Source organism: Dryobates pubescens, chromosome 15, assembly GCF_014839835.1.
Source record: "Dryobates pubescens isolate bDryPub1 chromosome 15, bDryPub1.pri, whole genome shotgun sequence".
Lineage (NCBI taxonomy): Eukaryota > Metazoa > Chordata > Aves > Piciformes > Picidae > Dryobates > Dryobates pubescens.
In genome coordinates this window covers 847,310-872,607 of record NC_071626.1, presented here as the reverse complement: position 1 = coordinate 872,607, position 25,298 = coordinate 847,310, and the positions used below count along the sequence as shown (strand labels likewise).

At 60.3% G+C, this 25,298-nt stretch overlaps 1 protein-coding gene across 1 annotated transcript in view; it reads left to right on the top strand.

Annotated features, from left to right (window-relative positions):
* The window catches only part of PLXNC1 (plexin C1), a 70,395-nt gene extending 48,576 nt beyond the window's left edge, over positions 1-21,819 (top strand). Inside the window, exons 18-31 of the mRNA XM_054167765.1 lie at positions 4-45; positions 471-595; positions 1,564-1,762; positions 3,232-3,378; positions 7,936-8,113; positions 8,667-8,770; positions 12,129-12,183; positions 13,106-13,137; positions 13,229-13,336; positions 15,587-15,750; positions 16,688-16,835; positions 18,829-18,969; positions 19,058-19,132; positions 21,226-21,819. Of these exons, the coding sequence (XP_054023740.1) occupies positions 4-45; positions 471-595; positions 1,564-1,762; positions 3,232-3,378; positions 7,936-8,113; positions 8,667-8,770; positions 12,129-12,183; positions 13,106-13,137; positions 13,229-13,336; positions 15,587-15,750; positions 16,688-16,835; positions 18,829-18,969; positions 19,058-19,132; positions 21,226-21,330 (1,623 nt within the window). The 3' untranslated portion in view covers positions 21,331-21,819. The remainder of the gene's footprint in view (positions 1-3; positions 46-470; positions 596-1,563; positions 1,763-3,231; positions 3,379-7,935; positions 8,114-8,666; positions 8,771-12,128; positions 12,184-13,105; positions 13,138-13,228; positions 13,337-15,586; positions 15,751-16,687; positions 16,836-18,828; positions 18,970-19,057; positions 19,133-21,225) is intronic.
* Positions 21,820-25,298: the final 3,479 nt, after the last annotated feature.

The following is a 25,298-nucleotide window of genomic DNA, read 5'->3' as shown; positions in this document are numbered from 1 at the left end:
TAGTCAGGAGGCTATGCATCCATCTTCAGTGAAGACATGCCCCAGGTAAGTGGCTGTGGTGTGATGGCCTTCATTAACTGATGATTTGTCAAGAGTGGTGGTGTCCTTTAGCTCAGTGCTGCCCCAGAGCACACCAGATTGCCTCTTCACTGTGTTCCCTTCCCCCCTGAGGGAAGGGGGGGAAGCATTTGTGGGAGGCTGTGTCCTGTGCCTTGCTGAGCCAGAAGCCAGAGGCTCTGGGGCTGGGCAGTGGCAGGGAGCCATCCTGGCTGGCATCACTGGCAGCAGAGGTGTGCTCTGTGGTGAGAATCAGTTGCAAGCTGCCCCCTGATCTGGATGAGGCCAGGGTCTTACCCCAGGTGTTGCTTCCCATTTGATTCCATTTTAATTGCTTTTGGTTTTTGTTCTGAGCATGAGGAATCCATCACAGCCAGACTACAGCCTGCTTGTCTTTTGTTTAACTGTTCCAGAGCAGAGACCAAACCAGCAAGGATGAAAGCTTCAACATGTTGCATGCTTTAATTTGTAACAAGAACTTTCTTGTTACTCTCATTCACACCCTTGAAAAGCAGAAAAATTTCTCTGTGAAGGACAGGTACAGTATGATTATGCTTCTCCTCTTCAAGGCAAACAGTTAGCAAGGGGGAGAAAAGAAACCACCCCACAAACCCCAACCCCCGAAGCCAGCCTGGCTTGTAGCTCACAGATGTCATGGCTGCTCCTTGCAAACCAAGCTTGCATTGCTCCAGAGCTTTTTTCCATCTTCTTTCCATCTGTGCACACTGAGGAAGGGGAAGAAGCCAGCCCAAAGGCATTGCCATGAAACAGGGCATTAGAGGAAGTCAGAGTGCTTGTGCTTGCAGACAGGCAAAGGAGCAGGAAGGCTCCCCTCAAACCTCTGAGCGCTGCCTGCAGTTAGGTCGGCACTTGAGCAGGGTAGGAGCCTCCTGTCCCTGGTGGTGCTGCAGTGAGAGGAGAGGCTGAGAGCCCTGGGGCTGCTCAGTCTGCAGAGGAGGAGACTGAGAGGGCATCTGAGCAGTGTCTGTCAAGATCTGAGGGTCAGGGAGGAAGGGACAGGGACAGCCTCTGCTCTCTTGTGCCCTGGGGCAAGACAAGGGGCAGTGGATGGAAACTCCAGCACAGGAGGTTCCACCTCAACACGAGGAAGAACTGCTTTGGTGTGAGGCTGCTGGAGCCCTGGAGCAGGCTGTCCAGGGAGGTTGTGGAGTCTCCTGCTCTGGAGACTTTCAAGACCCACCTGGTTGTGTTCCTGGGTGATCCTGCTCTGGCAGGGGCTTGGACTGGATCGTGGCCAGAGGTCCCTTCCAACCCCTGCCATCCTGTGGGGGAGGGACACGTTGTGTGTGGCACAACAGCAGCAAGAGCAGGTGGGCTGGCATTGCTCAGAGCTCTGGGGAGATCAGTGGGCACTTCCTGTGCCTGAGGGGGGAAAACTTAGGATATGAACTGCCCTAAGGAGTTCCATTTGTGAAAGGGGTTTGGCTAGAGCCCATCCAGGTGTTACACTTGCTTTGGTTTCCTTTCCCCCCTTGTTTTTAACAGGTGCTTGTTTGCATCCTTCCTGACCATTGCCCTCCAGACCAAGCTGGTTTACCTAACCCATATCCTGGAAGTGTTGACAAAGGACTTGATGGAACAATCAAGCAATGTGCAGCCTAAGCTGCTGCTCAGGAGGACTGAGTCTGTGGTGGAGAAGCTGCTGACCAACTGGATGTCTGTCTGCCTCTCTGGCTTCCTCCGGGTAGGTGTGCACCTTCCACCCCCAGAGGAGCCAGAAGGCTCTCTGCAACTGATGGCTGCCTTCAGAGTTGCTCTGGGGGCAGCTTAAAGCATTCCCTCTAACATTTGACATGGCTGATGGGTGGCTCTGCTGCTTCAGGTGAGTGAGCTGGCTGTGCTCAGGGGGTGCAGGGCAGGAGCCCATCTGTGAGTGATGGCCATGTCCTTTGTCTGGCTGAAACTGGGACAACTTTCCATGTAGTGGCTGATTGGGATCATTTCCCAGCTCTCATGTCCTGTTCTCCTGGCAGACACTGTTTCTGCCCCATGAGATGTGTTGTGGTCATACCAAAATGCAGCTGCACCTTTCACAGAGCCATGGAATTACTGAGGCTGGGAGCAGACCTCCCTGCAGGCTCTTGGGAAGCTAACCCCTCCTGGGCAGTTAAGGCATGCCAGCTTCTGGCAGATGGAGCTTCTTGCCTGGCCTCTTGGCCTCCACACAGCAGATTTCAAGACCTAAGAGACTTAATCATTCCCTTCCATTTTGCTGTGTGTTTGGTTTAGCCCACTTGGAAGCACTTAGTTCTTGCTTCCTGTCCCTCTTAACCAGTGTGGTGGTGGTGCAGCAGTTGGCTCCACTTGGATCAGTGCTTGCATCAGTAGAGCAGCAGAAGTTTGAGGCTCTCACTGGGCTCCTGAGAGCCCAAGAGCTGTCCCCTGCTTACTTGCATGAGATTTCCACAGCCAGAAAGCAAAGGGAGAGGGCTGAGCAAACAGCCTCACAAATCCCCTAGAGGAGTTTGCTTCCCTAACTGCTCAAAAAGGAGCTGGGGAAGTGTTCTGCCTCCCTGCTCTGCTCTGCTGGCTCCTCACCTGCAGCACTGCCTCCACTTCTGGGCCCTCTAGCAAAGAACAGCATGGAGCTGTTGGAGCAGGTCCAGAGGAGGCTGTGACGATGATCAGGGGGCTGCAGAACCTCCTCTGTGGAGACAGGCTGGGAGAGCTGGGGCTGTGCAGCCTGGAGAAGGCTCCAGGGAGACCTCAGAGCAGCCCTCCAGTAGCTGAAGAGGCTCCAGGAGAGCTGGGGAGGCACTTGTGACAAAGGCTGGGAGTGACAGGACCAGGGGCAATGGCTTTGAGCTGGGAGAGGGCAGAGTGAGACTGGAGATTGGGAAGAAATTCTTTGCAGTGAGGCTGGGGAGACTCTGGCACAGGCTGCCCAGGGAGGCTGTGGCTGTCCCTCCCTGGAGGTGTTGAAGGCCAGGCTGGATGAGGCCCTGAGCAGCCTGTGGTGGTGGGAGGTGTCCCTGCCCGTGGCAGGGGGTTGGAACTGGCTGAGCTTTGAGGTCCCTTCCAACCCAACCCCTTCTGTGAATCTCTTCCTAGGAATCCATAAGCTGGTGATTGAAGTCATCATTTGTTACCCTTCCCTTTGTTCTGGTTAGCCATGAGCACAAAGCCAAACATGTTCCTTGTGTCTTGTTGTAGGAGACAATTGGTGAGCCTTTCTATTTGCTGGTGACAACCCTCAACCAGAGGATAAACAAAGGCCCTGTGGATGCCATCACTTGCAAAGCTCTCTACACCCTCAACGAGGACTGGCTGCTGTGGCAAGTCTCTGAGTTCAGAACAGTGGTAGGTTTGCTCTTGCTCTTCCCTCCAAGCACAGTCACTGGAAAGCACCTCTCAGATCACCCAGTCCCACCTTCAACCCAGCCCCACCATGGCCACCAACCCATGGCCCAGAGTGCCATGGCCACAGGCTTCTGGAACCCCTCCAGGGCTGGGGACTCCACCAGCTCCCTGGGCAGCCTCTGCCAGTCCCTGACCACTCCTGCAGCAGAGAAATTGTTCCTCCTCTCCAAGCTAAGCCTCCCCTGGCCCAGCCTGAGCCCACAGACACCATGGGCAATGTTTGCTCTCTTTCTGGGAAGGTGAATGAAGGCTCTGAGGCCCTGAGGTGCTGGTCAAGTGCCCAGGTCATCAAACTGTTCCTAGTGACAGAGGCTCAAAACACAGCAGAGGTTGACTAGGTGGTGTTTGCCCAACAGACACTTCTCAAGGAGCACTCACTCCTCACTTCACAGCATGCCTTAATCACTCAAGGGTAGCTGTAATGAAGTCTCAGGGTATTACAATTCCTTCTTACTTTAAAGTGCACTACAGAAATCTCAACATATGCCTGGAGTTGGAGCTGGATCCCACTTCCCCAGGGAGCCAAAGCATGGAATGCAGAGGCTTTCTGCTCCTCCTGTGTTTACTTGTGGCTGGTCTGCAGGCAGCAGCAGCTTGCTGTGGCTGTCCATGCTACTAGCTGCACATTAGCAAGGTCCCAGTGTGGTGGGGTTCAGTTAGCTGCTTGGTTAAAGGCAGGGTGCTGGGCACTCCAGCTGAGATGCTGCCCTTTACCATAGCTACTAGAAAGTCCTTTCTGTTTGATGGTTAGAGGCAGGGCTGTGGGACAGCTGGAATTCCCTCCCTGGTGCTCATTCTGACTCAGAGTGAGGGTGGCTGCACTTTGGAGCATGGGAAAATCGACTTTCTGAGCAGAAGGGCTGAAAAAGATTTGCAGCATAACCAGAGCTCATTTCCCCCAGAATTTCCAGCTGGGTTTGAGTCTGAGAACTTCAGAATCTGCATGGCCAGTCATTCCCATAGCTTGCTTGTTTCTTAGCTGCTGTCTTCCTCTTGGACTTAGCAGACATCCTTAGGAGTGAGAGAAGTGCAGCTGCACAGAGGGCTCCAGAGCTTGGCTGCAGCAACTGCCAGAGCCAGGGGCACTGCAAGTGCTGTGGCTCTGGAGGAGAGCTCAGCCCCTTTCAGAGCCTCAGGCAGGGCTGCAGCAACTGCCAGGGCAGGGGCACTGCAAGTGCTGTGGCTCTGGAGGAGAGCTCAGCCCCTTTCAGAGCCTCAGGCAGGGCTGCAGTTTCCAGGGCTGCCCATCTTTGGTTTCTGCAGCAAGGGGATGGAGGTCCTAAGGTGCCACACACTGAAGCAAATGACAGCTTGGGCTGGTCAGCAGTCTGTGGGCATGGCTCCCTGGGACACAGAATCACAGAGTGGCTCAGGCTGGAAGGGAGCTCAGAGCTCAGCTCCTCCAGCCTCCCCTCCATGCCCAGGGACACCTCTCAGCTAGGCTCAGCTGCTCAGGGTCTCCTGCTGGGGTCACCTAGGAGGCTCACAGCAGGGACAGCCCTTCTGCCAGGGTTGGTAGTTCCAGTTGTTCTTTTCACTGGCTCCCAGCATGCCAGGGTGGAAGGGACCCCAGGGATCATCTGGTGCAGCCTTTCCTGCTGCAGGCTCTTGCACTGGCAGACTGAGTGTCAGTTCTTCTGACACCTAGTTCCAAAGCTGCTGTTGGAAGCTTCATTTGAAGGCTCATGAAGGAAGGTTGTGGCTGACAGTTAAAGTCTTTGGTTTGTCTGAGCTGTGCACTCTGGCTTGCACCTGGCATCCAGGGTGGGCTTAGACATTCTGCTCTAGATGGCCATAGGATACAAATCCCAGTGGTTCTGCAGAGCAGCCCTGCTCAGGCAAGCTCCATGTGCTTGTTACTGCTAGCAGGGGACAGCTGGTCCTGTGGAATTGATTGACTTCACTTATTGATAGTGCAGATTCAAACTGGCAGCACCCTGGGGCATAGCTGCCTCTGCAGCTGCCTGAAATGCTTCTCCTGGAGCTCCTCCTGTGCATGCAGTCATTGACAAGGTCTTGTGGGCAGCCTGCAGGCAAGAGGAGAGAGGGGAAGTGGTCTGAAGGATTTGGTGTCAGTGGGGAAGGCTGGCTGGGGGTGGGTGAGGAAGTGAGAGGGCAGCCAGCCTTCCTCAGCCGTGCTTTGCTCCTTCGGCCCTTGCATTCCTGCTTCTAAGGAGGAGAGAATGACCCTGGCTCAGAGCTGGGAGGCCTAGCTGCTCAGAGCTGGGAGGCCTAACTTTCCTGCTAAGGACCAGCAGGTTCATAGAATGAAGGAATGGTTTTGGTTGGAAGAGATGTCTAGGACCCAACCACTGACCCAGCACCACCAGGGCCACCAAGCCATGTGCCCAGGTGCCATGGCCACACTTTTCTTGGACACCTCTGGGGATGGGGACCCCACCACCTCCCTGGGCAGCCTGTGCCAGGCCCTGACCACTCTTCCAGCAATGAAATCTTTCCTCATCTCCAACCTAAGCCTCCTCTGGCACAGTTTCAGGCCATTTCCTCTCATTCTTCTCATAAGGAGAAGAGGCCAAGCCCCAGCTCACTCCTCAGCTGATTTGACTTAGCTGGGCAGTGGCTGAATGTTCCCTTTCAGACTGTCAGCAGAGATGAGAGGATCCTGCAGCAGAGGTGCAGAGTTTCAGCCCAAGGACTCTAGTTCTGGCCTGACCCTCACACAGCTTGGTTTGGTGTTTTGTCTAAGGCTTGCACTGGCAACTCAAACCTGTGCTGTGAAAGAGGTTTGGGTGGCACAGGGAGCCTGTGTCCTGGGGCAGCAGGCTGGCTGTGCACCTCTGCTCCTCAAGGACAGCACTGAACAGGATGCTGGAGGGGAGGGACTCAGCACCCTTGGCAGGCAGGGCAGTAACAGGGCAGGACCTGCCAGTGGACAGGCAGCAGGGAACCAAGGACTTGCTCCTCCAATCTCTGCCCTAAGGGTTGCAGGGTTTGTGTTCTGGACAGCTTACATTCTGAGCTGAGCTTAGGAAGGCATCTGCACACCTGCTCACTGCAGTGCCACTCTTGCAGTTGGCCTTTCAGTTTGCTCCTTCCCATGGCTGCACAGCAGCAGAGCATTAACCCCTGCCTGGCCAGAGCAGAGGAGAAAAGCCAGCCCAAAAGAGGGTGAGGGACCCTGGAGCATCTTTGCAGAGGCTCAGTGTCCAGAGCCTTAAGCACAGGAGGATGCAGGTCTGCACCTGGTTATTTGCAGCCACCCAGGGCTTTGAGCTCTGTAGGCAGGTGAAGGTGCAGGGATGCATCTGGCAGGCAGCTCAGCTCTCGAGTCACTGGCAAGGCACAGGGAAGGCTGTAGGCAGCCTGCATGCAAATCTACCCTTTCAAGATTGGGACTGCAGCTTCCAGGCAATAAAAGCAGGATGCAGACATGCTGCTGAACATCAGGGGCAGCTCTCTAGGTCTTCCTCCCAAGACACCACCCTGCAGAGCAACTCTTGGAGCAGGAGAAAGGAGGAAGGGTGGGAGAGGGCTTCTCCAGTCCATGCCTCGTGTAACGAGGGAGAGAGAACTTAGCAGCATCTCGGGTCTGAGGTGGCTGCCAGCCCACTAACCATGGCACCAGGCAGCCACCCACTGCCAGCTCCCTGCTGGAAAGGGTCAGGTGTTGGAGGGAGATGAGCTGCTGCAGGGGGTGAGCAGGGGAGCTGCAGGAGAGCTCTGCCGGGAGCGCCGGGCCAGGGGCGGGCTGCGCAGCTCCGGGCCGTGCCTACAGCCCAGGGCTGAGAGAGCAGTCTGCCTGGAAAGGGCCTGGCATGTGTGGTGCAGGCTGGGGGAGCACACCCAGGCAGGCAGGCAGGCAGCTGGCTCCTTTGCTCAGGGAGTGCTGAGGGAGCTCAGTGTGCAGCTGAGCTGCTGCAGGGTTCCGTCTGCGATGGAAGAGCCACCCCAGAGCCCAGCCTGGCGCCGGAGCAGCTCCCGGTGGAGTCCCTGCTGTGGAAAGCCCTGTGGCAGCCTCACTGCAGGGCACCTCCCCGGGCTGCCCCTGCCCCTGCAGGGCACCTCCCCGGGCTGCCCCTGCCCCTGCAGGGCACCTCCCCAGGCTGCCCCTGCCCCTGCAGGGCACCTCCCCAGGCTGCCCCTGCCCCTGCAGGGCACCTCCCCGGGCTGCCCCTGCAGGGCACCTCCCCGGGCTGCCCCTGCCCCTGCCGGGCACCTCCCCAGGCTGCCCCTGCCCCTGCAGGGCACCTCCCCAGGCTGCCCCTGCCCCTGCAGGGCACCTCCCCGGGCTGCCCCTGCAGGGCACCTCCCCGGGCTGCCCCTGCCCCTGCCGGGCACCTCCCCAGGCTGCCCCTGCCGGGCACCTCCCCAGGCTGCCCCTGCCGGGCACCTCCCCAGGCTGCCCCTGCCCCTGCAGGGCACCTCCCCAGGCTGCCCCTGCCGGGCACCTCCCCGGGCTGCCCCTGCAGGGCACCTCCCCGGGCTGCCCCTGCCCCTGCAGGGCACCTCCCCAGGCTGCCCTCCGTCTCTCCCCAGACTCTGAACGTGCTCTTCGAGAAGCTGCCCGAGAACGCGCGCGGGGAGGCCTGCCAGAGCCTGCCGGTCAACGTGCTGGACTGCGACACCATCGGGCAGGCCAAGGAGAAGAGCCTCCAGGCCTTCCTCAACAAGAATGGCTTCCTCTATGGCCTGCAGCTGGATGAGATGGGCCTGGGTAAGACCCTCGGCAACCGCCCCGGGAGGCCGCTGCTCTCCTGGGGCCCTCCTGCCGCCTGGCACCTGCCTGGCACCCGCAACCCCTGAGCACCTAGGCACGGCTGAGCTGTGCGGAGGCATTGCTGGGGAAGCACTGCAGCAGCTGGCACGGGCACCAGCTGGCACGGGCACCAGCACAGGCACCAGCTGGAGGCTGCTCCAGAGCATGCACCAGCACAGGCATCAGCTGGCACGGGCACCAGCTGGCACGGGCACCAGCACAGGCACCAGCTGGAGGCTGCTCCAGAGCATGCACTAGCTGGCACAGGCACCAGCTGGCACAGGCACTGGCACAGGCCTCAGCTGGCACAGGCCTCAGCTAGAGGCTGCTCCAATAGCCTGCACCAGCTGGCACAGGCACTGGCACAGGCCTCAGCTGGCACAGGCCTCAGCTGGAGGCTGCTCCAGAGCCTGCACCAGCTGGCACAGGCACCAGGGCAGATGATGTCTGTGGTCCTTCCCCAGGCTGTGATTGTGAGGTGTCCTTGTTGTCTGCTGCTGTCCCCCTGCAGAGCTGGTGTCTGAGGAGCAGCCAAGGGAGCTGCTGGACGTGGATGGCTCCTCAGAGGTGCTGGAGGATGGCATCAGGAAGCTGAACACCATTGGGCACTATGAGGTGAGCTGGGGAGCAGCTGGGCCCCAGTGCCAGATGCTGTCTGCCTGATCCAGGTGCCGAGGCAGTGGCTGAGCAGGACAGCAAGGTGTGACCCCAGGGTGCTTGCCAGTGAGTCAGGGGCTCTGCTGCCCTTCAGAGCAGTGCTTGTGGCAGGGCTGCTTGCTTCAGGCACAGCAGGCAGTGTTCCTGCTGAGCAGCTCAGAGCAGCACCTGCCCAGCTGTGAGCAGCACCCTCAGCCAGCTTCTGGCCTGTGCTGAGGCTTGCCTGCACCAGGAGCTGCTGTTTGTGTCCTCTCCTCTCCTCTGGTGACCTCCAGGTGGTGGGGATAGCTGTGAAGCCTCCGTGGGAGCTGCAATGGGGAGGAGGGCTGAGTTTGCTCTGCTCCTGAGGCCTCCCCTGTCAGCCTCCTTCCCTTTTCCTCTCCTTGTGCTCCACTGTCACTGCTTGTCCCAGAGGTTTTCCCCTCCCCTTCCAGCTGTGCCTGGAAAGCAGGCATCTGCCTCTTCCTGCAGCAGCCCAGGAGGCTGCAGCTGCTGGCAGGGCCCTGCTGGCTGCAGCAGCACAGCAGGCAGAGTGCCCCCTGCCCCCAGTGTGCCACAGAGGGCTGGCCTCGGTGCTCTGGCAGCTGACATCTTGGTGCTGGGGTGAGCTGAGCCTGCTGGGTGCTCAGGCAGCCTCCTTCATGCCTCACTGCTGCATTCCCAGCTCTGCCTTTTGCAGCACTTGCTGCTTGTGGAGAAGCTCTGCTGGTGGGGGGAGGCCTGTGGCAGGAGGTGCTGGGGACCCTGAGGCAGCCCTCAGCACCTTGCTGTCTGCATGGCACCCACAGGGGCAGCACATAGGCACATGGCACCCACAGGGACTGCCAGCCAGGGCTGCTGGTGGCCTGGGCAGAGCAGGAGGTTGCTCAGGTGTGGAACAAGCTCACTTGGGATCCCCTGACAGACTTCTGGAGGCATTGTTGGTCTCCTCAGCTGCTGGGGAGGCAGCAGTGAACCCAGACGTCCTGAGCCACCACCCAGTGTCTCAAACAGCTCTGCCTGTGGCCCTCCTGAGGCTGCTCTGCAGATGGACACAGGAGCTCCCTGGGCTCCTCTCCCTAGCACCAGGGGACAGGGGGAGAGGCAATGGCCTGAGGCTGTGCCAGGGGAGGCTCAGCTTGGAGAGGAGGAACAATGTCTTAGCTGCCAGAGTGGTCAGGGACTGGCAGAGGCTGCCCAGGGAGCTGGTGGAGTCCCCAGCCCTGCAGGGGTTCCAGAGCCCTGTGGCCATGGCAGCTGGGGCCAGGGTATGGTGGCCATGGGGGGGTGGGCTGAAGGTTGGACTGGGGGCTGCAGGAGGCACTGCTGGCTCCTGGGGAGCTTCTCAGCAACCAGCACCCCCAGGGCTCTTGCTTCAGAGCTGCTCTCAGCCCACTCTGCAGCACATCTTGGACCCTGGGCAGTTGCTGACACCCCTGAGCATGAGGGGGGTGGTTACAGCCCCAGCAGGCACTCCTGGCAAGGCAGACTTGGCTGCTGCCCTGAGTGGTGGTACAGGGGCAGGGGATGTTTGCTCCTGAAGGGAGGAGCATCCCTGCTCTCCCAGGGGACTCTGGGGTGTCTGGCTGCAGTGCTGCTGTGCTCTCAGCCCTTGCTCCTGCTCAGTCTGGTGCTGTGCTCACTGAGGGGCTCTGCTCTGCTGTTTGCCTGAAGACAGCCACAGGCCTTGGGAAGGGACTTGGGAAGGGACTTGCTGAGGACCCTGGGGGCACATTGCCCCACAGGAGGAGAGCTGCAGCACTGCTCTCAGACCTGCTGGGCAGTGTCTCCCATGGCAGGGGCAGGCACAGCCCCAGGGAGAGCCTGGATGTGTGGTCCAGGGAGCTCAGCTGCAGGAGCACAGGCTGCCTGCAGAGCAGGCAGGAGCTGTATAACCACACTGCCAGGGAGCTGCAGGCCCTGTGCTGTGGATCTGAGCAGGTCTCCCTCTGCCTGGCAGTGAAGCCAACACAGAAGGGGGTTTGGAGGGGCCCTGGCAGCAGCCTGCCAGGGACAGTGATTGAGGCAGCAGGACACAGGAGGAGCTGGCTCACAGGGCTGGCTGCTGAGGCTGTGATGAGCAAGGGGAAGGATCCTGCCCTCGGTGTCAGACCCCTCCTCTGTCCCAGCAGGCAGCCCTGGAGCCTGGGCTTGGAGTGCAGCAGCCCCTCTGCTGGGAAGGGTGGCTGTGCCCCCTGAGCTCTGCTGGCTCCAGCAGCCAGCACCGAGCTGTCCTCCTGCTTCCTGGAGTGGCAGTGGAGGCAGCACTGAGTCCAGGCTGCTGCTGGGGCCCTGCTCCTGCCTGTCCTGGCCAGGGAGCAGGACGGGGTGGGTGCTGGTGTCGCCTCCCAGGCCAGCCCTGGAGCACGTTCCAGCCTCTGGGCTGCTGTGAGTGCTGCCTGGGTGCTGTGCAGCCCTGTGTGGGGAAAGGCAGCCTGCAGGAGCTGCTGCTTGTGCCCTGCTGCTGCCTGCCTGCCAGGAGCAAGCCTGGGCTCAGGACACAGCTTGGTGTGTGAGCTGGTTCCTGGCAGCAGGCTGCCTGCCAGGCTTTAAAGGCCTTCCCCTGCCTTGGCAGGGATCCCTGGCAGCCCTGGCAGCCCTGGCCCCTCGCTTGGGTGAGCAGAGGGGGAAGTACAGCAGCACTGGGCAGCGGAGCAGGGCTCTGGCTTACTCCTGGGCAGCAAAAGCAGAGCCTGGCAGTGCCTCTGCAGGGCAGCAGCAAGCACCCAGCAGCACTGCAAGCCTGGGGCAGCACTGCAAGCCTGGGGCAGCACTGCAAGCCTGGGGCAGCACTGCAAGCCTGGGGCAGCACTGCAAGCCTGGGGCAGCACTGCAAGCACCCAGCAGCACTGCAAGCACCCAGCAGCACTGCAAGCACCCAGCAGCACTGCAAGCCTGGGGCAGCACTGCAAGCACCCAGCAGCACTGCAAGCCTGGGGCAGCACTGCAAGCCTGGGGCAGCACTGCAAGCCTGGGGCAGCACTGCAAGCCTGGGGCAACACTGCAAGCACCCAGCAGCACTGCAAGCCAAGGAAGGTCAAAGGTCTCAGAGGGCCTGGCCAGAGGAGCTGCTCTCCCACCCTGCCAGGGGAGGCTGACTGCAGCTGCTGCCTGTGCCAGAGGCCACTGAGTGCCCTGCTGAGAAGGAAGCAGGCTGCCTCCCACCCTCCCTCCTGGGCTGCCTCCTTCCCTCCCTCCCTGCTGGGCTGCCTCCCTCCCTCCTGGGCTGCCTCCCACCCTCCCTCCTGGGCTGCCTCCCTCCCTGCTGTGCTGCCTCCCTGCTGGGCTGCCACCTTAGGGACTGAGGAAATGAACCTTTGCTTCCCTTTGCTTTCAGATTTCCAATGGGGCAACCATCAGAGTGTTCAAGAAGAAGGCAACCTCCAGATCAGGTGAGGGAGGAGCTGCAGCCTGCTCAGCCTGCTGGGGAGGGGGGCTGGGGGTGCAGAGAGCTGAGCTGGCACTGGTTGGGTCCTGGTTAGTGGCAGGTCAGGAAAGCTGGCACTTTGGCACAGCTGAGTGGGAGCCACAGCACCCTGGCACCAGGCCTAGGGCAGGCACAGTTTGGCCCAGGAGGAGCTCAGAAGGACTTCCCAAGCCTCAGCCACTGACTGCTGAAAGGTAGAGGGGAGCAGGGCAGGGGGGCCAGGGTGACACAGAGCCCAGCCCCAGGGAGTGCCTGAGCTGAGTGCCAGGGTGGGCATCAGGGGCTGCCTGTCCCTGAGCTGCAGGGCAGAGGGCTGCCACTGCTGCCTCCCCCAGCAACAACAGGAGGCTGTTCTCAGCTGCTGCCCTGCTGCCTGCACTGAGCACCCTGCCAGGCTGAGCCAGTGCTGCCTGGGGTCCCCCTGCAGAGCAGGTGAGGGTGCTGGCAGCCCACCCAGAGCAGGTGAGGGTGCTGCCAGCCCACCCAGAGCAGGTGAGGGTGCTGGCAGCCCACCCAGAGCAGGTGAGGGTGCTGCCAGCCCACCCAGAGCAGGTGAGGGTGCTGCCAGCCCACCCAGAGCAGGTGAGGGTGCTGGCAGCCCACCCAGAGCAGGTGAGGGTGCTGGCAGCCCACCCAGAGCAGGTGAGGGTGCTGCCAGCCCACCCAGAGCAGGTGAGGGTGCTGCTGATGGCTTGGTGGTGAGAGCCACAGGCTGTGGGGGGGTGAGCCTGGGCCTGTGCACTTCTCAGAGGCCTCCCCAGCACTGCAGGCAGGAGAGGCTAACCCTGAGTGCTTGCTCAGCACCCTGGGCATGCATCCTGCTGCAGGGCCCTGGGCCAGGCTTGTAGGGGTGCTTGACTGATGCCTCTCTGCTTCCTCCTGCCCAGATGTGGACTACTCAGATGAGCACTGCCATCTGGTGAGTTCAGCCCTGACCCCAGTCCTGCCTGCTGCCTGGGCCTGGCAGCTGCCCTTGCCCCTCTCTGACCTCTCTGCTCTCCCCATCACAGATCCTGCCAGACTCTGAGGCAAACAAAGATGTGAAAGGAGCAGGTCACAAAGGAAAGCAGAAGTTCAAAGTGAAGGAAATGTATCTGACAAAGCTGCTGTCAACCAAGGTAAGCTGCAGGGGCTGTGCCCTGGGCAGGGCTGGGGCAGGCTTGGCTCAGCTAGCACAGCAGACACAAACTGAAGCACAGATTGCCCTCTGCCCTGCTGAGACCACTCCTGGAATACTGTGCCCAGCTCAGGAGGGACAGGGAGCTGCTGGAGAGAGCCCAGCAGAGGCTGTGAGGATGCTGAAGGGACTGCAGCAGCTGTGTGGGGAGCAAAGGCTGAGAGCCCTGGGGAGGAGAAGGCTGAGAGGGGATCTGAGCAGTGCCTAACAGTAGCTGAGGGCTGGGGGTCAGCATGCAGGGGCCAGGCCCTGTCTGGTGGTGCCCAGTGACAGGGCAGGGAGCAGTGGGCACAAGGTGGGGCACAGCTTCTCTCCAGTTAAAGAGAGACTCACTGGCAAATGTGGCCATGGCACCTGGGCCATGGGTTGGTGGCCATGGTGGTGCTGGGTTGCTGCTTGGGCTGGGTGAGCTCAGGAGGCTTTTCCAACCCAAGCTCTTCTCTGGCTCTGAGAGTGCAGTGTCCTTAGCAGTAAGCCCTGCTCACTCCCATCCTGCCTCTGCCTCCCTCCCAGGGGCTGGGAAGGCCTTTAGCAGCCTCCTGCAGCACTAGCAGCACAGAGCCCTGTGACATGAGAGGCCTGAAGGGCTGGTGGCCACAGGCTCCAGAGCTGCCAACCATCATCTGATTGGAGTGCTGATGACACTGCCCCATGTGAGAGCACAGCCTGGCCACTTCTCCTTGACTCTGGGCACTAGCACAGCCCTTGGGAACTGCTGGAGGGAGCCAGGAACCTCTCCTGGTGGAAGACTGGAAGCCAAAGGGAGAGGTCAGGCTGCTCAGAAGCAGCCCTTGTGAAGGGCTTTAGGGGAATCATCTGCTCCAAAGCAGGGAGTGCCCTGGGCACCAGTGTGTGGTGTGGTGCCTGAGGCACCACCAGTGAGCCCTGGGCACAGGGAAGCCTCATGAGGGGCAGGAAGGGTAAGTGTAGAGCCCTGCACCTGGGGAGGAACAGCCCCAGGCACCAGCACAGGGTAGAAAGCAGCTGTGTGGAGAAGGGCCCTGGAGACAATCAGCTCTGCATGGCACAGCAGTGTGCCCTGAGGGCCAGGGGCCAAGGGCATCCTGGGGGGCATCCAGAGGAGTGTGGCCAGCAGGGCAAGGGAGGGTCTCCTGCCCCTCTGCTCTGCCCTGCTGAGGCCACACCTGGAGTGTTGTGTCCAGTTCAAGAGGGACAGGGACACCATGGAGGCCCTGAGGCTGCTGAGGGGCCTGGAAGCTCTCTGTGATGAGGAGAGGCTGAGCCCTGGGGCTGCTGGGAGAAGGCTGAGAGGGAATCTGATCACTGTCTGTCAGCACCTGAGGGGTGGGTGTCAAGAAGGAGCCACTGCCTCCTGTCCCTGGTGCCCTCTGACAGGCCAGGAGGCAGTGGACACAAACTGGACCCCAGGAGGCTGCCCCTCAGCAGGAGAGAGAACTTCTTTGGTGTGAGGCTGCTGGAGCCTGGAGCAGGCTGCCCAGGGAGGCTGTGGAGCCTCCTGCTCTGGAGCCTTTCCAAGCCCTGCCTGTCTGTGGCTCCATGAGTCACTGCCAGGAGCTCATCAGGGCCCAGGGGCTCTCTAAATGCTTCTTGCTGAGAGAGGCTGGGGGTGAGCTGAGCCCCAGAGCAGGTGCAGGGAGGGCAAGAACCAGCAAGCAGTGCTCTGCCTCTGCTTCTGCTTCTGCATGGCCTCTGGTGCTGAGAGTCCACCAGCAAGCCAGCCCCTGCTGTGGGGAGCTCTCAGCATCACCTCTGGCTCAGAACCCCCCAGCTGCTCTCTGCTGGTGGTGCCTCTGTGTGCCACCCAAAGCTGTCACCCCTAGGGTGAGCTCGGGTGCCACAGCCCCTTGGCTGTGGAGGCTTGCTGAGCACTTCTGCTCAGCACCCCTGGCCCCAGAACTGGCTGAACTCCTGCTGTGAGACAGGTTCCAGCTGCCCCCAGCCATGGTGCCCACAGCACCCAGAGGCTTGGGGTTGTCTCCTTCCTTCCTTCCACCTGCAGTTCACCACCACAGCCCTTGTCCCAGCCAGGTGCTGGGATGTGACTTGGGGAGCAGCTCCCTCTGCTCTCTTGGGAGTTTCATTCTGCCACCCTGCTGTGGCCCAGCTGTCTGCCAGCAGCCTGTGGCAGCCTCTGTGGTTGCTTCAGCTCTCTGGGACAGCAGATCCCTCTCCTGCCTATCAGCAGCACTGCCTTGCTCTCCCTCTCCAGGTTGCAATCCACTCTGTTGTGGAGAAGCTCTTCAGGAGCATCTGGAGCCTACCCAACAACAAAGCTCCTGTTGCCATCAAGTACTTCTTTGACTTCCTGGATGCCCAAGCTGAGAGCAAGAAGATCACAGACCCTGATGTGGTCCACATCTGGAAAACCAACAGGTGAGCTCCTAGGACCTGCACAGAGGTCACAGGTGGGCAGAAAGGCTTTGGGTGCAGATGTGGCTCAGCTCTCTGCATCCCAGGCCATTAGTGAAGGGTGGCTGGAAAGCTGCCTGGCAGAGAAGGACCCAGGGGTGTTGGCTGAACATGAGCCAGCAGTGTGCTCATGGGGCTGAGATGGCCAACAGCAGCCTGGCCTGGAGCAGCAGCAGCAGGGAAGGGACTGTCCTGTCCCACTGGGCTCAGCACTGCTGAGGCTGCACCTCCAGTACTGGGCTCAGTTTGGGGCTCCTCACTCCCAGAAGGACACTGAGGAGCTGGAGCAGGGCCAGAGAAGGGCAACCAGGCTGGGGAAGGGTCTGGAGAGCAGGGCTGGGGAGGAGCAGCTGAGGGCCCTGGGGGTGTGCATCCTGGAGCAGAGGAGGCTGAGGGAGACCTCCTTGCTCTCTGCAGCTCCCTGAGAGGAGGCTGGAGCCAGGTGGGGGCTGGGCTCTGCTCTAACAAGTGACAGGAGAGGCAATGGCCTGAACTTGTGCCAGGGGAGGCTTAGGTTGGACATCAGAAGCAACTTCCTCCCTGAAGGGGTTCTCAGAGCCTGGCCCAGGCTCCCAGGGAGGTGGCTGAATGCCCATGCCTGGAGGTGTTTCAGAGGGGCTGAGGGCCATGGCTTAGCCCCAGCCCTGGCAGGGCTAGAGGGTGGCTGGGCTGGGTGAGCTGAGAGGCCTTCTGCAGCCTCAGGAGGGATGTTGGACACTGATCCACAGCAGCAGGACTGGGGGTGTGCTGGCTCCCCACTCAGGAAGCTCTGTGTGCAGGCTGAGGGCAGTGTTTGAAGCTGGAGGGTGGCTGGGTGCCAGCTGCCAGCCTGCCAGCTGTGCTGCTGGGTGCCCTGAGCCCTGCAGGGGCAGTGTGCAGCTCTCTGTCCTCTCTGCCTCAGCCTTCCCCTGCGCTTCTGGGTGAACATCCTGAAGAACCCCCAGTTTGTCTTTGACATCAAGAAGACCTCCCACATCGATGGCTGTCTGTCTGTCATTGCCCAGGCCTTCATGGATGCCTTCTCCCTTGCTGAGCAGACCCTGGGCAAGGTAATGCTGCTCCCCCACTGCTGCTCCTCCCTTGGGCAACGCTTCGGGCTCCGAGGTGCTGCAGTGCTGCTGCTGCTGCTGCCCTGGGAGGTGCTCCAGACACTGCATGTGTGCTGCTGAGGGGCAGAGCTGCCAGCAGGCCTTAGCTTAATGGCTGCACTTGGAGGGCTTAAGGGGAGGCTGGAGCCAGGTGGGGGCTGGGCTCTTCTGCCCAGTCTCAGGTGAAAGGAGGAGAGGAAAAGGCCTGGAACCGTGCCAGGGGGGTTGAGGTTGGAGGTGAAGAGACCTTCTGGTGAGCCTGGCTGAGAGCTGTCCCTGCCCCTGCTGGGGAGGTTGGGGGAGAGGATCTGTGAGGTCCCTTCCAGCCTGAGCCATTCTCTGTGGCTCATGGCTGGGTGGCACTTGGTGTCTGTCTTCATCCCTCTGCTGAGTCCAGTCCTGTGAAGCAGGTCTGCCTGGCTGCTCTTTGGACTCTCCCAGGCCCAGCATCCCTTGGCAAGTGCTGTGGGTACAGCAGCTCCCAGGGGCCGCTTGCAGTGGCTGATAAGACTCCAGTCTGCTTTCATGGCCTGGGAAGCCTTCAAACATTCTCTGGCCCCCTTAGAAAACAAACACTTGAAGCATTTCCTCAGCCAGTGGAAACAGCAGTGGCAGCCCTCAGGTGCCTGTGGCCCTTCTGCCCCAGAATCTCAGCTGGAGCAGGGACAGGAAGCTACCAGCCCCCACGTGTCTGCGTGCTCAGAGGGTGGCTGTCAGCTGGGGCTCCAGCCCCTGCCACCAAGCAGCAGCAGTGGTTTCATCACCTGAGCCTCAGGCTGCCTGCTGGGATGCTGCTGACCTGGGCTGTGGCTGCCCTGGGCCAGCAGTGTGCCAGGAGGGCAAGGCAGCCACCAGCAGCCTGGCCTGGAGCAGCAGTGGTGTGGGCAGCAGGAGTGGGGCAGGGATGGTGCCCCTGGATGGGCACTGGGGAGGCCACAGCTCAAATCCTGGGCTCAGTTTTGGGCTCCTCACTCTCAGAAGGACATTGAGGGCTGGAGCTGGGCCAGGGAAGGGCAACCAAGCTGGGGAAGGGTCTGGAGAGCAGGGCTGGGGAGGAGCAGCTGAGGGCCCTGGGGGTGTTCAGCCTGGAGCAGAGGAGGCTGAGGGAGACCTCATTGCTCTCTGCAGCTCCCTGAGGGGAGGCTGCAGCCAGGTGGGGATTGGGCTCTGCTCCCCAGTCTCAGGTGCTGGAAGGAGAGGAACTGGCCTGAGATTGTGCCAGGGGAGGGTGAGGTTGGAGAGGAGGAAAATGTCTTTGGTGCAAGAGGGTCAGGGACTGGCAGAGGCTGCCCAGGGAGGTGGTGGAGTCCCCATGCCTGGAGGTGTTTCAAAGCCACAGGGCTGTGGTGCTGGGGGCTGTGGTGCTGGGGGCTGTGGTTTGGTGTCAGTGGCTCAGCAGCAGTGCTGGGGTTGTGAGCTCTGGGTGAGGGTTGGGCTCTGATGACCTCAGAGGTCCCTTCCCACCTCGGCAGCTCTGTGGCTGTGTGGAGCAGCATCCATCCCTTTGGCTCTGCCTGCCTGGCACTTGGCTCCCCACAGCCTCAGGCCCCTAAGTGGGCAGAGGAGCAAGGACCCAGGAGCTGTAGGGACCCCTCTGCCAGGACAGGGCCTAGCAAGGCTTCCCTGGGGAGGCCTTTCCAGAGCAGAGCTGCACTCTGTGTGCAAGGAAGGTGTCAGCCTCAGGCCCTGCGCTTCAGCTGCCCCAAGCTCAGCCCTGGGCAGGAGGGCAGAGGGAAGCCCACGGCCGAGGGCAGTGCCCATCCCTGCTGATGCCAGCAGAAGGGGTGGCACGGCAGCTGCCAGCAGTGCTCATGAAGAGCAGCCACCTTCCCCCCTGCAGGTCAGCACCACAGAGCAGTGAGTCAGAGGGAGCAGCACAGTCAGCTGCGGGAGGGGGGAGCTCAGCCAGGCTGTGCTGCGAGGTCTGACAAGGCTTCAAATGTTTGCTTTTAAGGAAGCACCAACAAACAAACTTCTCTATGCTAAGGACATCCCACTCTACAAGAAGGAGGTGAAAGCCTACTACAAAGCCATCAGGGATCTGCCTCCACTGACCACTTCAGAGGTTGAAGACTTTCTAACTCAGGAATCTATGGTAGGGCTGAGGAGTGGCAGCTGCCTCTGCTCCCCCCTGGGGCTGTGCCCCCAGGAGCTCCCTGACCAGGGCTGCTCTTCTCTTCCAGAAACATGAGAATGAATTCAATGAGAAAGTGGCCTTGCTCGAGATCAACAGATACATAGTGAAGTACTACGATGAGGTAAGCAGCTCTGCCCTGCCTGCTCAGCCCCCCTGGGCTTGGCCCTGCCTGGGACCTGCTGGCTGCCACCCAGAGACAGCCCCTCAGGGCTGCAGCCCAGGCTGCTGCTGCAGGGAGCCCTGCAGGGATGCAGCAGAGCAGCCCCCAGGCTGGCTGCAGCTGCCCCTGCTCAGAGGGCTCACAGCCCAAAGAGCTGCAAATGCTCAGCTTCCCAGGGACAGGAGCAGCATCCTGCCTGCAGCTTCAAGTAAGCTGATCTCTAGGCTGGGCTTGCAGGCTACCTGCAGCACTGCAGCCAGCTCTGGGAGCACAGCACCATGGAGCTGCTGGAGAGGCTCCAGAGGAGGCCATGAAGATGATCAGAGGGCTGCAGAACCTCCCCGGTGGGGACAGGCTGAGGGAATTGGGGCTGTTCAGCCTGGAGAGACCTCAGAGCAGCCTTCCAGTACCTGAAGGGCTCCAGGAGAGCTGGGGAGGGACTTGTGACAAGGGCTGGGAGTGGTAGAATGAGAGACAATGGATTGAAGCTGGAGGAAGGCAGACTGAGACTGGAGATGAGGAAGAGATTCTTGCCAGTGAGGGTGGTGAGAGCCTGGCACAGGCTGCCCAGGGAGGCTGTGGATGTGCCCTCCCTGGAGGTGTCCAAGGCCAGGCTGGATGAGGCCCTGAGCAGCCTGGGCTGGGGGGAGGGGTCCCTGGCCACGGCAGGGGCCTGGCACTGGCTGAGCTTTAAGGTCCCTCCCAGCCCAACCCATTCTGTGAGTCTGATTCCATGGCTGCTGTTTGCAGAGTATCTGCTGGTGCCTGACAGCTGCTCATGCTGCCTTCCCCTGCAGGTTCAGGAGTGGGCTCAGAGCCTGGCAGGGCTCTCAGTGGCCCAGGCAGTGCAGCTCCTCAGCAGAGCACTCTCAGCCTTGCAGCAGGAGCTGTCTGCTCCTTTCCCCATCAGCAGCGTGGCTCCAGCAGGGCTCTCTTGGAGAGCAGCAGCTGCAGTGCCAGCCCTGCTGTGCTGGCACAGGGATGGATTCTGAGCTGGAAGCACCCAGGGAGAGCTACCTCTGAGCTGCTCTGGCAGGGGATCTGTGCCCCCCCTTTGCATGAGAGGGTTCTGCATTCTCTGGGCATCCTTAACTGCCAGGGATGCTGCCAGAGGCGGCCGGGCTGGGCTGGGCTGCGCTGCCTGCAGGCCTCCTCCCCACGTGCAGCAGGTTGTCTGTTGTCTCCCAGCAACCAAACCCTTCCCTCTTCCATCCTCAGCAGCACGGCATCAGCACTGCCTGCAGTCATCCAGCTCTGTCACCTGTTGGCCAGCCTCTCCCTCCTGATCTCTGACACCTCCAGTGCTCTGGGATCAGCAGCAAACCCTTGCCTCAGAAGCAGCTCAGGGTGGCACCGAGCGGCACTGCCCCTGCTGATGCTCATCAGCATTGCTGCCAGGGGAGGAGGCTCCAGCTGCATCCTGACCTCGGTGCCAGTTCTGCTTTTGTTGGAGCTAGCCCTGGCTGAACTCAGCTCTTCCCTAGAAGGAAACCTTCCTGCTGCTCTCCCCTCCTCCGGCTTGTGCCTGGGAGCAGCTCAAGCTCACTCCTTGTTTGCTGAGACCTCAGTGGCTTTGTGGAGCTGCCAGCCAGCAGCAGAGCTCCTTCCTATCAGCTGGGCTGCTGCCAAGTGGGCCAGGTTAGAGGGAGAGAGGCAGCTTCTTGCCCTCAGTTTCTAGGGCAGAGGCACTGAATAGCAGCAGATGTGCTGCAGGGCAGAGCCTGCAGCTCGGAGCCCTGCCTCGGGCTGCAGGAGCTGAGCTGTGCTGCATTTGTTTGGGTGGGTTTGGGTTTTTTTTGGCTTGGCACTGTCAGCCTTTTGTGGGAGTGTTGTAAATCTGTAATCATCATGACTTGAAAGGAAAAAACCTCCCAAACTGGAGTGTTGGAGGCAGAGAAGAAGAATGTTTACATGGAGGCTGCTTCCAGAGGGGGTTTGTCTGCCAGCAGTTGCTGGAACGCAGGGCAGCAGGCTGTGAGGAGCAGCAAGGAAAACAAGCCCTGGGAAACAGCAGAAAGCAAAAGGTTCTCTCTCTTTGTGCTAATTGTTAACAGATTGTCAGCAAACTGGAGCGAGAGCGAGGGTTTGAGGAGGTGCAGAAGCAGCTGCAGCAAGTGAAGGCTCTGTTTGACGAGAAGAAGAAGTGCAAATGGCACTGAGCAGAGCCCGGCCTGGCCGGGGGCCCCGGCGGCGCTCCCCACCCCGCTTTGGCTGACTGTATGTACAGGCTTGGGAACCTTTGGACACTCTTCTCCTCTCTGACCATTCCAGTATCTGCCTTTGGGAAGGAGGTGTGGGCAGGGGGCAGATGTTCCAGCCTGGGCCAGTGAGCCCGAGCGGTGGCAGGGCCAGCACGGCCAGGTGCCGGGAGACACAATACCCTGCGGGTCACGACCGCTGCCTCAGAAAGCCTTCTGCTTGCTTCACACCAAGCCTGCAGGAGATGCACAAAGCACACTGCAAGTTCAGAGCTGCCCTCAGGAGCTTGGAACTTGCTTGGCTCTTTCGGTTTGGCTTTTCTGAAGAGAGAAAGCTGAGGCCTGGCCACAGCCCTTCAGCAGCCCTGGCAAGCTGCGAGGAGCAGCTCCAGGGCGGCAGCAGCCTCCTTGCTTCCACGCAGACAGACACCGGCCCCTGGCTGGGCAAAGCCCCCCAGCACCGAAGTGCCACCTGGGACAGGTGTGTTTGGCAGGAAAGGTGGCTCTGAGCTTGAAGGCCACTGCCCCACGGCAGGGCTCATCCTCCTTAGCTGAGAGATTGCAGGTGCAAGGTGAAGGCAGCCGGGAGCAGGGCAGGAGGCTCCTGGAGCCGCGAGCTGGGCCGGCACCAGTCCGTGTTTACATTTCTACCTTTGCATCCCTCAGGAGCTGGCAGGCACTGGGGAGCAGCTTCAGCTGCACCCCCCCAGCACCCCCTTGGGAGCTGCTGCAGCAGCTGAGGGTGGCTGCGGTTGGTGCACGCAGCTGTGCCGAGGCGCTGACCGTCCCGGCCGGGCCTGCCGCCCCTCCTCGGGGCCTCGCAAACCCAAAGCAGCTTTTTGTTGTTTGGTTCCAGGTTGTTCACACAAAGGCTTTGGCAAGAGGGCAGCTTCGTGCTGGGGAAGCACAGGAGGGCTGCTGTGACCTCAGTGACTGAGACACTGCCACAAATGAGAGAGCTGAGGGGGGTGGGGGTGGGAGAGGGTCACTGTCTGCCTTAGTCCTGCTGGAGTGTTCAGTCACAGCATGGGTTGGGTTGGAAGGAACCTCACAGCTCATCCAGTTCCAAGCCCCTGCCATGGGCAGGGACACCTCCCACCAGCCCAGGCTGCTCAGGGCCTCCTCCAGCCTGGAGGCAGGGCCCTTGCACAGGAGGGCATCCCTCAGCGTGCAGCCCTGGCAGAAGCCAGCCCGGCTGCACAGCAGATGTGTGGCCACGCTGCTGAGCCCAGGCTGGGGCAGGGGGCACCCTGCAGAGCTGTGGAGGAGCAGCCCTTGGCCCTGCTGCTGCACCAGCAGCCCCCTGCCCTCCACTAGAGAGCTCAGATGGTTTGTTGCCATGGGCTCTGCTTCAGGCACAGAGGGGCACTCGCTAAGGTACCTCCTGCCCTTAGATTGGAGGCGAAGCTGAGATCACAGAATCACAGAGGGGTAGGGGTTGGAAGGGTCCTCTGGAGGACAACATCCAGTCCAAGCCCCCTGCCAGAGCAGGGTCACCTAGGGCAGGTCACACAGGAATGCATCCAGGTGAGCCTTGGAAGTCTCCAGAGAAGGAGACTGCACAACCTCTGCTTTCCAGCAGGATCCCCCACGGGAGGCAGGAGGAGCAGCACAGTGACCCCCGGGGGGGGAAGAGCTGTGCCCTGCCTTGGCAGCAGTGAGGGTGAGCAGGCAGCAGCCTGTGCAGGGCTCCCAGGCAGCCAAACCATTGAGCACCACTGTGAGCTGCTGCCCTGGAGAGGCCCAGGGGCTGCTCCCCCAGCACAGCAGCGCTGCTGCTGGCTGCTAGGGTTGCAAAGGCTGCCAGAAGCTGGGGCAGGGCACAAGCCCCAGCAACTGCCAGGCAGCAGCCAGGCTGCCTGCTCACCTGGGGCAAAAGCAAGCACAGAGTTGCCTGCTGCCCTGCCCCCTCCCCACCACGGGATTGCACAAGTGGAGCCTCTGGTGTGTGAGGGGGCAGCCACCCACCCATACTGTGATGGCTTTTCTGTTTGGTTTTGTTAAGCCAGTTCAAGTCTTACACTTGCTCTTAGGTTTACACTTGATACTTGATGGAATGTATGGCTTCAGGAACCTGCTCCCCAGGGCTGCAGTGCTGGCACCACTCCTCTGCCTGGCACCACAGCCTGGGGGAAGCTTGAGTTGAAGTGAAGAAAACCCAACCACAACAAAGCAACGACCAGCCCCAGCCTCTCCTGCCCTCTGGCCTAAAGCAGTGGCCCCTGGCTTGAGCAGCACTTAGAGTATCTGTACTTAAGGGCTCGATTTTTATCATCCCTCACCTGTTGAAGCAGTATCAACTGAAACAAAGCACAGGAACTGCTCCCGAGAGGCAGGGCACAAGCAGAGTGCTGCCTGCAGGCACCGGGAGGCCTCAGCACCTCTGCTCCACTCCCGCTGCTCGCTGGCAGCACCTTTGGACGAGCCGAGAGAGTTTTGTTCAACAGTAACCTTCTGTACAGGCAGAAGACCAACCCCAAACCCAACATTTCTGCTGGGGAGAAAGAAAGAAGAAGAAAGGGGGAGAAAGGGGGCAGAAACAAAAGCTGTAACATAGAATCCGTTTGCGTGGGTCTGATCCTGTGAACCTCCCTGTTCCGTGGTGTTTCTATGATGAGGAAACCAAACTCAGTCCAGTTCTGTGTTTGTACTGCTGCTTGTTTGCTACAGTAGCTTTAATGGTTTCTAGAGATGAAGTTTGTGTTGCAGCAGGCCCCGGGGCCTGCACTAGGATCCCTGCCTCTCCTTCCAGCCTCCTGAACGCTGTCACTGTTACTAAACCATTTCAAAGCCGTGCTGGGAGGGTTGTGCCCCCTCGGAGTGGCTCTGGCCCAGCGCCGTGCAGCCTCGCGAAGGGGTTGTGGCTCCTTCGGTAGGTTTGGGTCGGCACACCAAACCCTGGCACACCTTCCCCACCTGCACCTCACCCTTGCTGCCAGGTGGGCACAAACCCCCACAGAGCAGAACCACCTGAGTCCAGCTGTACTATGGCAACCCAACAGCATCCTCAGCAGGGAGGCAGCCTCCCCTTCCCCTGCTCTCCACACGTTTACAGGCACAGTGCTAGGGCAAGCAGCACCTCCTCGAACACTAGCTTCCAGAGCATTAGTTGGCAGCCAGCGAGGGGCACAGTCAGCTCTCACTGATGATGTGTAAAGTCATTCCTGTTGTACAGAAGTTCTCCTGTTGTTTAAAATGAGTGGTGAAACAAAGTGCAAATGGCAAATCCATGTTGGTGTCTGTGTGGGGTCTCTAGAATAAAATGCATTTGGAGGTGCAGTGCTGGTGGGCTGTGAAGTGCTTCGCAGAGAGCAGGCACAGCTCCTGCAGGACCCTGCCCGGGGGGCCTGAGGAGTTCATCAGCTCCAGCAGACACTGGCTGGTGGGAGCTGGGGAGGCAGGGGGAGGCAGGGGGCAGGGCTTGTCAATGAATACAGAGCACTTTAACTACAATAACATTATCTCCTCTAAGAGCAGCAGCAGCAAAGGCAGCTGCCCCCTTCCAGCAGGTGAAGGCCATCTGTTACACCTCCTGGTACTGAAACTCCTGCTGAGTGCTGATTCCCATGACACAAACACAAGAGCCACGCTGCTGGGGGGGCAAAGAAAGGCTCTCAGCACTTTTCCCACCCCCTCTGTCTGCAAGGGGCTGTCAAAGGGATGCAAATGCTGCCAGCCCAGCCCAGCCAAGCTCCAGTGCCACAGACCCTTGTGCACTGCAGGAGGAAGAGGCTGTCACGGAGGGGTAGGGCTTGGAAGGCAGCCCTGGAGCCCCCTGGCTCCAAAGAGGATTTAAAGAAACAAAGAAGGATTTCAATGGTTGTTTGGTCCTCAGCACAACCCAACCTTGATCAAGGTCTGTTGAGGTTTGGTGGGAGATCATTTAATGCCTTGCTGACTTCCAAACAATGTTACATAGTGTAAAAGCT